General features: G+C 37.7%; 1 protein-coding gene across 1 annotated transcript in view; it reads right to left on the reverse strand.

Annotated features, from left to right (window-relative positions):
• CDH12 (cadherin 12) overlaps positions 1–14,576 on the reverse strand; it is a 348,244-nt gene that overhangs the window by 38,247 nt on the left and 295,421 nt on the right. Inside the window, exon 7 of the mRNA XM_024578513.3 lies at positions 5,421–5,674. Within this exon, the coding sequence (XP_024434281.2) occupies positions 5,421–5,674 (254 nt within the window). The remainder of the gene's footprint in view (positions 1–5,420; positions 5,675–14,576) is intronic.

Genomic DNA, 14,576 nt, shown 5'->3' on the forward strand with positions numbered 1-14,576 from the left:
CAGCATGGATGGACCTGGAGAACATTATGCTGAATGAAATAAGCCAGTCAGAGAAAGACAAGTACCATATAATTTCTCTCAATGTAGAATCTAATGAACAAACTGAACTAACAAGCAAAACAGAGACAGACTTACACATAGAGAGCAGGATGACAGCTAGATGGGGAGGGTGGTTAGGGGGTAGATGGATCATCAAACAAAAAGGAAAAAGTACTCATAGGCATGGAAAACAGTGTGATGATTTCGGGAGTGGGAGGTGTAAGAGGCTTAAATAGTAATGCAAAAGTACAATAAAAAAAAAGAAAAAATTAAAAAAAAAAAAGAAAATATGTGCCCGCATAAAACCTGCACACAAGTGCTTATGTAGCTTTATTAGGAATTACCAAGACTTGAAAACAATGAAGATATTCTTCACAGAGCAGATAAACATTCCAACCAAAAATAGAATATTATTCAGTATTAAAAAAATAAATGATCAAACCATGAAAAGACATGGAGGAATCTTTACATATACTACTAAAAGAAAGATGCCAACCTGAAAAGTCACTGTATGATTCCAACCATATGTATGACATTCGTGAGAAATTAACTATGGAGACAGCAAAAACAATAATGGTTTCCAGGGATTGGTTTGGGGGACAAATCATCTGTATGGTATCATAATGAGGGCTGCGTATCATTTCACATTTGTTCAGATCCACAGAGTGTACAACACCAAGAGTGGTCCTAAGGTAAACCTCTGACTTCGGGTGATTACGATGTGTGGGTTCATCAGTTGCAACAAACGTGCTACTCTGGTGGGGTTACCGATAATGGTGGAGGCTGTGTGTAGGCTGTGGCTAGAGGTATATAGGAAATCGCTACAGGTTGGAACTTAAACTGCTCCAAAAATATAACATCAATAAAACATTTGATACCAATCCTTCATTTAATCATCACAAAAATCTTTCTAAATAAGTAAAAAATAAAGAATGAACATTTTTTCCAATTGTTAATCTTAATAATGTAATTTAATTAAAATTTAAAAATAAATTACATAGGTTATTATAGAATACCACTTTATTATCTGGGTTTCTCTTTTCTATAAGCATGTTGTGGAGTTGAGCTTAGTTTTTTGCCCATATAGTAAAAGTTCTGATGTATTATAGAGGACTGTCAAATAAAAAACCAACAAATCTCTTAACCCAAAATAAAAACAATCAATTACAATTTATAACAGAATATTTTCCAAAAGTGTGATGAACAGGTAAGATTTGGGATATAAGATAATTTTAAGTAAGGTGCAGTAGACATTTATGTATTAACAACTAGTAATTGATTATGTAAAATATTGTATTCTACTTATGGTAACTTATAATGGTTTTCTATTTATTAATTTTACTACTTGATTTTAAGTGATGGGTTTTTGTTGGGAATATTATTAAACAAAAAATAATAACATAAAAATAAGCTATTTAATTATTCTATTACATACTGTAATTTTTAAATTTATACATGGAAGTTAATGTGCATTATAAAAACTTTACATGGTCAATTTCTTATCATTCAACACTTCTTATGTGGAATCAGTTTAAAATATGATTGTTAATCTTCTCATTTTATACACAAAATTAGTTTGAATAAATTTTATTTTAAAATTCATCCATAAGGTGACTAAGACATTCATGTGTTTGGAACAGAAGCGGCACACATTGAACAAACCCATTCACTAATATTTCTCTGCAACTCAAATCACTCATGCTGAAAACAGATGCTACTTCCCACAGTGATAAGATCATCACCGATTTTAAATTTCATTTCTAAAATCAAGAGACTGCTGTTTTGAAATTCCCACATCACTAGTTGTGGCTACACTCATTGTACCCTTATACGACCCGCTACAAATAGTTCTAGTGATGAGAAAGTCAAAGGATTAGAACATCAGAGGCAGGTAATCAGTGCATCTAAAGGCAAAGGGTAGAAGAGTAAAAAAAAACAATAACAATAACTAGAAATGAAGCTCTGGATGAAAGAACATATTCAATAATGGTACACCTGATAAGGGGTTAATGTCCAAAATTTATAAAGAACTCATACAACACAACAACAAAGAAAACCCAAACAATTCAATTAAAAAGTGGGCAGAGGACCTAAATAGACACTTCTTCAAAGAGGACAAACAGATGGCCGAAGACATGTGAAAAGACAGATTCTCAACTAATCATAAGAGAAATGAGAAATAAAACCGAAAGCAACACCATCTCACACCTGTGAGAATGGCTACTGTCAATAAATCAATAAACAACAAGTGTTGGCTAGGACGTGGAGAAAAGGGAACCCTCGTGTTCAGTTTAGGGGAATGCAGACTGGTGCAGCCACTATGGAAAACAGTACGAAGTTTCCTCAAAAAAAGAAAAGTGGAACTGCCTTATGACCCAGTAATTCCACTTCTGAGTATATATCGTAAGAAACACAAAACACTAATTCAAAGGAATATATGCACTCCTACATTCATTGCAGCGTTATTTACAATCGCCAAGAGATGGAAGCCACTCAAGTGCCTCTCAGTAGATGAGTAGATATACAATGGGATACTACTTGGCCATAAAAAGAATGAAATCTTACCATTTGTGACCGTATGGATGGACCTAGAAGGCACTATGATAAGTGAAATAAGTCAAAGTGGAATTTAAAGAACAAAATAAATAAACAAGGTAGAAACTGACTCCTAGATACAGAGAATAAACTAATGGTTACCAGAGGGAATGGGGATGGGGGACTGGGTACAAAAGGTGAAGAAATTAGAAAGTAAAAGTTGGTAGCTATAAACCAGTCACAGGGATGTAGAGTACATCATAGGGATTATAGTCACTAACACTGTAAGAACCATGTATGGTGCCAAATAGTTACTTGAAACATTGGGAGGGATCATTTTATAAGGACTATGATTGTCCGACTGCTATGCTGTACACCTGAAGCTAATGCAAAATAACATTGAATGAAAATTCCCACAACTGAAATAAGGAAATTAAGGTCTGGGTAGGAGGGACCCACCAGACAGGGCATCCTTGGCTGCATTACAGTTAACTAAACTTTTCTTCTAATCTGTCTCATACGAATAATGTCATTGCTTTCAGACTCTTTGCTGTGCACAGTGATGACAATAAAATAGTAATATTAATAAATACCGAGTAGCATAGAATAGCATCGTCCTAAATTAATATCTTGCATAATAACTTAGGCAGTAGAAAATGAAACCGCATACCTAAACATGTCATGTAATTTTAAATTTTGATGCTTATTTTTCACAACATATTTTCTACTAGCAATCTGAATTGAGCAAACATGTTTTCAGACCAAGAAAAGATGATTCATACCCAATGTCTGCTCAACTGACATGATTCAAGCTTATTGTTTACTTCAAGGTCATGGAAGAAAGAGAACTTTCCTGTTGCTTCCATAGCAGCTTTGCCTTTTGACAAGCCCTCACAGCAATCTATCTGCCTCTACAGTTTTAGGGAGTCAATGCCCATTAGAAGTAGGACTGGGGATACTATTTTATTTCGCATGAAGTAGCATTTGTCAGACACTAGCTGCTGTGACACTAGAAAAAAATCGGGCTTGTAGCTGCTACGAGTTTCTCTAAAATGTAGCTTTCCTTTATTTCTCACACTAGGGTTTTGAGTCTAACCATTTCCTTGTATTTGGAGGTAGGTAAGTCTCACCTTAGCTTTATCAGGTGGTGTTTTTTTACTTATAGACTCTCTGATTTTTTTTCAAGCATTACATTACATAACAATGTATTACTATTTAACCTCATCCTGTTTTATCAGTCCACAAAAATAAAACATATGGTAAATTTAAGCTACCTAGTATGTTCTCCTAGATAATGTGTTCCACTGTCCCAAAATTCTCCTCATTTATCACACTGTAGAGAGTAGAGAGTTTTATGGCATATTTATTTATTTACTTTCTTTACAATCTTTGATATTTCTTCCATAACTGTTTATATTCTTGAGAGTACCTGTAAATCTATTCACCAGGTATCTCCCACTTTCCCACACGCTGTGAACAGCACACGCAAGGGCTTCAGGAAAAAGATTGATGAATGATGACAGGGTGACGTATAACCACCACCAGCATGGTGGATTCCTGAGAACACCCCTACAAACACTGGCAATAAATAAAGTCTTCTGGAGTGTGACTGGAAGTGAATCATGTTGTTACATGGATGAGCAGAACAACAACTTGAATCCAATGAGAAAATTAGCCAGCATTTCACCGGGTATGTAGGGATGCTCAGTAATTGCTCTTTGTTTTACCTTTCCCAAGACAAACGTTTAAATGAATTTAGAGTCTTCCCCCCCGGTTCACAGGTATACTTCAAGGAGGAAGTTATGTGGGCCACCTTGGGGGACGGTTTCGGATGAATACAAAGAACAAAGCTGGCATGGTCTCGTCATTTCCTGAGATTTCCCTATATGCTATGAATGTATGGGGGCTATGGCTTCATGGTCGATCCATCTTTTAAAAATCATTTATTACCCCATTGCATAAAATCATATGATATTGTGTCTACATATTTTCCCTATAACAACAGAGCGGCACTTGGCACTGAAAGCCTACTTAAAGTTTCTTTGCTTTGGTTCTCGTGTACCTTCTAGAGGTGCAAGATTCAGATTCAGATTCTTTCTCTTCACCGCCCCCATACTTGCAGACATGTGGATGTGCGAGGAATTTAAACATAGAGGAGAAGCAAAATTGAATGAGAACAAGCCTCAAAATACGTTACAGGATCCACGAAGGAGGGAGGAAAAGGACAATCTCACTGTGGCTCAGCCGTGCACGTGGAATTTGTGGTTTTGAGGGGGTGGGGAAGGAGATTTCCTTCCAGGTTTTCACTCCATTGATAGCTTTGTTGCTCACCACCCAGCTGCCTTATGACAATAGGAACTCCTGGAAAAGTCTGGGTTTTGAGAAATTTCTCAATTCATCTTCCCCAAGGGCTGACTACCTGTGCTTCCATCAGCAGACACAATGGTCATAGTGAGAAAATGAACTGCAAGTTGCAAACGGTGAAACTATCTCTTTCAAACACTTTCTTCTGATGAGATTCACTGATAGTGTGTTAAATGTCTATTATATTCCGGGAACTGTAAAATAATATCATTACTCATGAGAATCAACCCTTAAGTTTGCATCATGAAATCATTTTACAGGTGAAGCATTGAGATTGGTGCACTTGAGTGGCATGCCCAACATCACGCTGCTGCTAAACCCTGTCGCAGGGATTTATGTGGGACATTTTTGCTCGAGTACTCTGGTTTTCCCAGAAATATTTATGTGAAGTCATTGTACTTGCATGCAAGTTTGGAAAGAGTATTTTTTTTAAGTCTTTATGTCTTTTTCTGACACAGAAAAGAAAAGTTTCTTTTTCTTACCTTACAGCACTACTGCCCACATCGAGGTCTTGCGCAGTGACGGCACCGATGATGGTCCCAACGGGAGTGTCTTCATAAACCTCCATGGTGTAGAGCGGCTTGCTGAAAACCGGGGGCTCTTCCACGTCCAGCACGCTGATCTTCACCGTGGCCGTGTCTTTGAACGGGCCCACAGAGTGAAACCGGTGGTCAAGGTGAAGGTTGGAGGCTTCCACTTTAAAAGTATACGCCTTCTTCGTTTCAAAATCTAATGGCTGTAGTGAGGACAAACCGAGAGTGAGCAGGTACATTCATAACGAATGCTCAGACAGCGAAAGCTGCTTCAGGCCATTTGCAAGTGGATACAAATTGTATTGGTTTGAAATGTTTTAAGAAAAGAATCACTCACTGGTAGAAGATTGTGGGTAACTTGTAAACATAATCAGTTGCATACATTACAATGACATATATGCACACATACAGGCTAGGTCGGGTTTATTCATTTTACTTGGGCTGTTGAAACAGCAAAAGGACTTTAAGGAAAACATTTTCTGCTCTTATACAATACTGACATCTAGTGGGACTTAGTAGTAATGAAAGCATAACAATTGAAACTGGATAATTGATACTCTTTGTATTCCACTTAAAATTTTGCTAAAACAAAATATCTTCCTTTTTCTTGGACCACTTTTCTTATTTTGACAATAATATAATTTTATATTAAATGCTTTTAAATGTCTAGATCTTTTTTCTAGAAAAAGGCTGTATCAGGATTTTAAAAACATGCCGTATTCATTATGAAAAGAGTTTTAGTCTATTGTTTTCTCAGCACTGGGTATATAATTATTAGGCATTATTGGGATATTTTACTGAGAATTAGGTTTTGAACATCCATAATCAATTAAGGAAAACTGTGAAATATAATATTTGGAAGTCATTTGTCCATAAAGTCACTGATTTTTCTACTTTAACTTTACAACTGCTTATATCGACTTTTATTCTGAATATAAATTTTATGTTCCTAATAACTAAACGTATTATATTCTAGAAATGTGGTAATGCTGTGGTGTTTTATATAAATGAAAACTTGAAGGTCAGTGGCTGTGACTTTTAACCACCTATGGAAAATTAAGACAACATGAAGTTCACATTAGACTAGAGGTTTACAGAGGCCCTTTAAAACTTCTGTTTTCTAAATTCATTCCCTCTAGTCTGACCGCTACAACTTGCTAGACTTGCTAATTGCTGTGTTGATGCATCTTTTTTTTACTTTCTTTTCTTTTTTTTTTTTACCTCAGCACACCTGGGGGAAATAAAGGATGTATTTTTCTGTCTTTCAAGGACTAGATTGTTGTTTTATGTGTTTTCTCTGAAAATGGAAAAAGAAAATGTAAAAATTACTGTACAATCTTCAAAAACTATTATAATTCCATGGAGCTTATTACAGCAAATAGTAATACCTTTTGGACTTGACATTAAGTGTTTTTCACAGTGATTTTAATTCAGAGGGATCTGTTTATTTTCCCTGTAATCATTCCCTTCACTTTATCTCATTCATCCAGTTTTTATTCATGTTTTTATCTACTTTAAATTTAATGCTTTATTTTACTTTTTATATTTTTTAGTTGCTCACCTCACAATTATTTACATATAATATTGATTTTCTTTTATTTCCATCTCTCTCCTGTTAGGGATTTTGATTTATCTTTAAGGCAAAGTAAAAAATGGCATGTTAACTGCCATGGTTGATGTTATAACTATTGGTTACGTGAATACAAATACAATATCTTGAAAAAGAGAGTTGATAACCCTGTGATGCTTTTGGCTTGGTTGGCCCACCCCTCGTTTTGTTAAAGATGTTAAACTCATGAAGGAACACCTGATTTGCAAAATAGGCTGACAAAACATTATTTAACTGCCAGGTGTGTTGTGCAACTGGAAATGCTCAGCCCAGAATGAAGATCAAAGCAAGACAAGACACACATTTGCACAAGTTGACAGACTATCGTAAATATTGGGTAGGCTTATTCCTTTAATCTCCTATAGAATGAATGATTTAAATTATTAAAATGGTAAACTTCAGGTTTAAAAAGTAAGAAATCTTTAAATATTAAACCTTTCAAACTTGAATTTATTTAGAAAATACGATGGTCTATGTGCTGGTAATGCTTGGATGCAGCCTGAGGACAGAAATATGCAATGGCCATTGAGGTTAGCTCTCTTTCTAGTCAACCAGCTCAGACTAGTGAGAAGCAGGCCATCTCATTTAGGGAGTGAGTTGTTGAAGAAGTCCTAATGCCCTACCATTTAAAGAGTTCAAGGTTAAATCTGAAACCTAAAGGAGCAGATGAAAGTATACAATAGAGGTAACCATTAGCTAATCCAAATTAGAGAACGTAGAAAATACGTTTTCGGTTTCGCAAACTCTATATGCACTGTGAATGTCAAAGGACACGATTTTTCTATCACAGTGATCCCTAACCACTAGTGTGCAAGAGCATTTTGACTTTAACACCTTCAGTCCTTTGCCAGAAAGCTTTTTGAGTTGCTCTGACTCATACCCCCTTTTTTGGCCCAGAATGAACTTTTATCCTAGAATGTAGGAGTTAATACCAATTATACCTCACTTCCCTTTATACTTTCTCCTAGAGATTAAAATGCCTATTTGATTAAAATTCCACAGCTATGTGATGGACTTAATTCTCAAAAGTCCATTTCAAGGCTAGAAATGAAGGCATAATTCTGAAACCTTTTCTACGTTTTTTAAGGAAATCAGACAGAGCCTATGCCTTTTAAGAACTCCTTAGCTATCACAGCAGGCAAGCATTTGGTGGTCAGGGAGACGTAGGTGAGATGAAGGAACCTTTCTGTACATACATATTTTTTTGTAACTGAAAACCGATGTCCTGCAGTGATCAAAGAACTGGGGAAAATTAGAGGAGAAATGCCACAATGATATCCAAATGGCCTTACATCTTCATGACCCAGTCCCTTAGGTTATGCCACGTTTAAAACTGAGTAGTTCAAAAGAACAATGATAAATACTGATGTCTGTCTAGTTGACTGTATTCAACCCATGTGACTGACTCCCCTCCACCTGAATGAAATTCATCTACTTTACAATCAGCAAAAACTCTAAAATTTGAAATAAATTTAGAACAAACAGGATTAAAAAAACATTCTATTGCAGAAATTCATTATTATAAAGGTGAACAAATTTAGCTCTTGCATGAGAAAAGAAACCTTTGTTGCATTGCTTTGGATCCATTCAATTTTAAGCACCTTTCTAGTAAAATAAGAAAATGATCAATTAAATGGAATTCAGCTGAGTAACTCCTTGCTCCTAAGGGTGTTTCAATAAAGGATAATTGGTGAGAACAGAATTTTCAGAAAACTTTTGACATTGTACAAAGTTGCAAGGTAAGAAACCAGAATATGGAGGAATAGAATTCAATATATTTAATTATTTATCATAATATAAAGGGAGATTTGAGTGAGAAATCACTTTTTAGCATCTTTGGTTTTAACCAGTTTCTTTACTCCTCATTGAGGTCCAGGCCGTGAAAAACTACATAAAATACTAAGTGCCAAATGATTTTCTCCTGTTCCAGAAGGATAAGTAATTCATGGCACATGAAAAACAATACCAGCTGAGCTGTTTTAAATGGAACCAGAGCTGCTATTCCAAAGGTACTGCATTGTTTGTCTTATTCCTCAAAACCTTGGAATGTAAAACTGAGAAAATGACCTTTGCACTGGGCCTCAAGCAGCATTGTGTTCTAACCAAATGTATACCAAGCTAAAAGAAAGCAGACATTATGACTACAAGACCAACATTAAAGAGATTCTTTAGAATTAGCATTCCTGTGGTAGCTCCTCCACGCCTGTAGACATTCCTTCCTTAGTTTTTTTTTTTTTTTAATATCCATGGAAATGCCTTCCTTCTATTTAAGTATTTCCCCTTCCCTCTCTATAAATCCTCCCTGCCTTTCCCTCCTCATTGAAATACTATTTGGGTTCCTGCCTAAAGCAGTGTTACCGGATAGCTATTTTTAAAAATATTTTACTTATTTACTTTCAGAGAGAGGTAAATGCAGGGAGAAAGAGAGGGAGAGAAAAATCAGTGTGCAAGAGGGAAACGCCAATTGGTTGCCTCTGGTGCAACCCCAGCAAAGGACCTGGCCTGCAACCCAGTCGCCTCCCCTGACGGGGAGTGGACCAAGTGACCTTTCAGCGTTCCGGCTGGCGCTCCGTCCGCTGAGCCATGCCAGCCAGGGCATGCACAGCTATTTGTTTGGGCCTCAGATAAATGCTTGCTGCCTCTCACTTTGGCCATTTATTTTTACGTTAACATATCAAATGCAAGAAAATACCTTTCTGAGCTCCTCCAGAACTCATGCTTCTAGACAATGTTGAATAAAGTGCATAGCTAGGGTTATATGTTAAGAAATTTTGTAAACCACAGCTTTGGTAGACAGAATTCCAAGATATTTCCAACATCCCTGCCCCCCAATAGTTACCATCATTATTTACCTGGGAAAGGGGAATAAAAGGGAACTAAACATTGAGCTTAATAAACGGGGGAACATAAGCCCGTTTGCGACAGCTTTTCACGCTCCAGGGGACCACGGTATTGCTACACCAATGGGATTTACACTTTTCCATTCTGCCCTTCGGTACCAGATTGTTGGAGGGTAAAAAGGGGTGGTGTTGGACCATAGAGACCTGTCAGTCTAACTAGGGGGTATGAACCCGTCCAAAGCCCTTGAAAACCTGAGAAATTGATTGGTCATTTTGAAGAAGCACCTGGTTTGTCCTAAAACCAACCCAATACAAAACAATCTCGGGGGAACAAAGAAGTGCGCTCTCTCCCTCTCTCTCTCTCTCTCTTTCATTCTCACCTGGTGATGCACTTGCCCTCTTTATCATGTGCCTTCTCACCCAGGAGCATGCAACCATATGGGCTTAACAGCTACCAGGGCCCATGGCAGATTGTGTGGGCTCTGAAAGGACTGTCTGTGCGCTCGCTCTCTCTCTCTCTCTCTCTCTCTCTCTCTCTCTCTCTCTCTCTCTCTCTCTCTCTCGGCTGGCACTCACACCATGCACTTGAGTATCCTCTCTCCATGGCCAAGAGAGGAATCCACACACAGGCTCCAGGTATCAGCCTAAATACTGCAGCACAGCACCAGACTGCTGCTAGAAACACGCACTAAGCCAGCTGGGTGCTGGACTGGACTGGACTTTAACTTGGAGCAGAAACTCTGGACACTGGCTTTTGTCTTGGCCTTGAGGAGGACACGGTTTACCCTTTTCCACTGTGCATCGGACGGAAATGGGACATTGGGAAGTCAGGAGGGGAACCCCTTTAATTGTACCTCATCAAACCATTCCACAGAGTCCTATCCTTCCATGTGGGTCTCAGGAAATTATATTCTTCTAGATACAGCTTCAACTTGTTATCCACTGATAACACATTGATTTGTACTTGTGTATAATCCTGTGCCCTTGAGTGTGCAAGGGGCCTGTGAATTGAATAGGACATTACCCCATGAATTTGCTGTTTTATAAAAAAATAATAATTATGCAAATATAATTAAGGTTCTTACTCAATGTTGAGTTAATTAAAAAGAATACTTTACTTGAGAGGTCTGATCTAATCCTGTGAACCTATGAAAGGAAGAGTCACTATGGATGGTTTACTCCTGGCCTTGAGTCAACCTCTGAGAATAAGAGCCCGCCTAGCAGCTGCTTAAGGGGTGCCAGAAATGAGACTGGACTGTGGCCAGTAGCTAGTAAAAAAAAAATAGGGTCTTCAGTCATAAAACCACACACACACACAAAAGAATTCTGTCATCAGCCAGTAATCTTGGAAAAATTCTTTAAGTCTCAGCTCAGATGGCAGCCTGGGTGGGCACCTCGATTTCAGCCTTAGCAACCCCCTGCTGGGGACCCAGTTACAGCATACCTGACTCCCAATGGCTGAGCTTTCATCTTTCTTTACTATTCACTCTTCTGTAATGCTTCAATTTTTATGATGAACACGTATCATTTTCACTAACACGGTAACATTACAATTCTTAAAATTTAGTACCCTTTAGTAATTAAGATGCTATTCTCTGAATTTTATCACAGTAGGTCTTAATGGTTAATGGAAAAAAATGTCAATGAACCAAAATAACCAAAATCTGTAGATTTAGATAGTGGTTTCAAGACTGGAAGTTTTGAAAACAGATTTATGCCGGGCTGAACCAGGATGAAAAGACAATAAGAACACGCTCCTGTAAGGCAAGGTTGTTACACCAAGAGGGACTACAAAGATATCACTTTACCTCAAGCGTCATTTCAGAGGGAACTGTTTCCCGAAACTTAGTGTTATGATCAGCAGAGTAGCGAGTTCACTTACGTGATTGTAACACTTTCTCATTCCACAAGAAATTCTAAAATTCTGCCGCTCCTCAGGTCACATCTAAAGTCACCCATGAATGATGTCTGCACCTACTTCTTTAATTGAGTTATTCTAAATCCACATACATCAAATATCAAATATTTGATTAGATTTTACTGTGCTTCCTGGTAGGAGTGAGGATATAGTGGTTAGCAAATTAAGTCTATTTTATCATGGATTATACACTCTAAAAGGGAAAGCCACAGCAACAAATAAATAAATAAATAAATGTGTAACTTTAAGTTAGTGATAAGACTTAGGAAGCAAACAAGGTAATGGGACAGAAAGTTCAGGGGAGGGGGCACACTACATAGAATAGGTGGAAAAAACATCTCTGAGAGGTAGTGCCAGAACTGAGACAAGAAGAAGGAGATGTGGGGAAGTCATAGGGCAGTGAGCCTCAGAGAAGATCACTGAGGGGCCTGTGGTCTTCCTTTCCACAAATATTTCTAGAATATCCTACCGTGTTCTAGACACTGCTGTAGATGTTGGAACAAAGCAAACAAAAACCACCACCAGCATGGAGGTTGCTACTGAGGTAGGAAAGTTACAACAGAGAACAAAGGCCTCATGCTCTGCTTAGCTGCTTCTCCACCTTGGCTGGAACGTCACAGGAAGGACCTTCACTGACCCCCTGTTCCATCTTTCCCCTCCCCATTTCCTATAATTAGGAGGACCAAAAATAAACCCCTATGTAGAGAGGAGAGACAAGGGCAAGCTGCTCTGGCAGTCACCCCACACGGGTCAGAAGCAGAGGACCACCCTCCTCGCCCCCTTGTCCACATTTAATAAAAATCTACTACCCAGATCCCACCCGCACGTTTCATTCTCCAAGGTCACCAGCTCCCACTCCTCTGGTGCATACTATCACTTTAATAAATTTACTGTGCTTTGCTAAAACTTCCCATCACACTCTTGGGATCCTTCTTGTTTCATGACAAGAACCTGGAGCTGGTCAAGGCCTCCCTTAGCTTCCCTGGGTGCTGCCTGGCACTGCTATCTTCTGGGAGATAATGACATAAAGAAGCAAACTGTATACAGTATGTTGGGTGGCAATGAGTCCTATGGAAAAATGTAAAGCTTGGATGCCATGTGTGTCTGGGGAGATGGGGACGAATGTCCATGTTTGAGAGCTTTGAATGGCAGTCTATGTAGATCTCATCATCACTGAGGAAGGATGTCAACTCAGCATTTATCCCAAATAGTAGTCACATAATTACTTGATGAATAAAAGCTGTTATATTATCGGGTGAGAATGCATGCCCCTATAATAAAAGGGAAAACAATCAAATATCAATTTTTAAAACCTGGACATTACTTCTGACAAATGTTAATAGTATTTCAGTTTTAATTTTTTTTAAATTAGGGGAATGATGGACTTACCAGACAAAAATTGTTTTTTTAAACAAAAATGTTAAAATGAAAACACATGCATTTTACACAACTTAGTTCTAAAAAAATGTGTTACAAAACTGTTTATCAGAAAAGTATTTAATTTTCCTATTGGCAATTTACATACTATAGTTTTTTTGCGGCACTACTCATTTTTGACAGCTTTAATAAATTTATTTAAGAATCATGGATATTATTTCTATGTCTATATTTTAGTGACAATAATTTTGGAACAAATTCAGTAACTCGGATAAAACAAAACAAAAAATAATTGGAAGAATTTCTGATGCTTTTATTTGAGGATTTTGGTTCATAAAAATGATAAAAGATTTTATCAACTATTATAAATTTGTAAGTACAGTATATTATGTATATGCACATAAATCATAATAATCTGGGGATGCTAATTCTTTTTTAGCTTCCTTGAATGACCACTGTCACATTTTACTTCTAACATATATTATTTTTCACAAAAAGTTGAAGTAAATTATATAAAAAATTTATTGCAAGCTGTGTGATTTGGAAAAAGTTACCTTTCTTCTCTGAACTTCAGAGTTCCCATTTGCATCAACAGTAGAACACTATTATGTAAGCGCTCTACAAGCATGCTGAGTTCTGTGTAAGCAAGTGAGGGCTGAGAGAAACTGCATTTGGAAAGTAAAGCAGTGAACCAGCATGAAACCCTTTTTTATTAATCAACAAAAAATTAAGTGCCCTATGTGTTTCAAGGGTTTCCTTTTTTATGGTGGCACAAATGTATAAATATGACAAAGCAGGGTAGGAAGAAACGTGTGCTTCAAATACGAGCACGGTAAGTATTACAGGTGCTTTAACAGAAACGCTAACATTGTGGGTAAGATGTGATTGACTTTGCCTGACGAACTCAAGGAAGTGTTTGGTGAAAAGCGTGGGCCAGAGGCGTGTTCAGGAGCAGGGAAGAATAAGATACTCATGAGGGGCAGGGCCTTCTATGCAGGAGGAAGAAGAGCACAGCATCTTCGGTAGCAAATGCAGTCAGTTTGGTGTAATGCTGAAGTAGTGTGTGCATGTGTGTACATGTGTTTGCACGTGGTCTATGCGTGTGTGTATATGCCCGAGATGGTAATACAGAATTTATTAGTTTATTCTTTGTCTTACCAGGTGTGGGAATCAGAAAATTCAAGTTTGGATAAAGGTAAGCTCGGAGCACAGCCGTGGCAGTGTTGGAAAGGGGTAATGGGGAGGGTTGTGACTTAACCCATGAGGGAAGTATTAACCCCAGTCAGAGAGCTCAGTGGCAGGGCTTCATGTTCTATTTGGCAAAGAGAAGTCAGTGACAATGGAAGCAGCGTAAGAAAAAG

The sequence above is a fragment of the Desmodus rotundus genome, chromosome 1 (assembly GCF_022682495.2).
Source record: "Desmodus rotundus isolate HL8 chromosome 1, HLdesRot8A.1, whole genome shotgun sequence".
Taxonomy (NCBI): domain Eukaryota; kingdom Metazoa; phylum Chordata; class Mammalia; order Chiroptera; family Phyllostomidae; genus Desmodus; species Desmodus rotundus.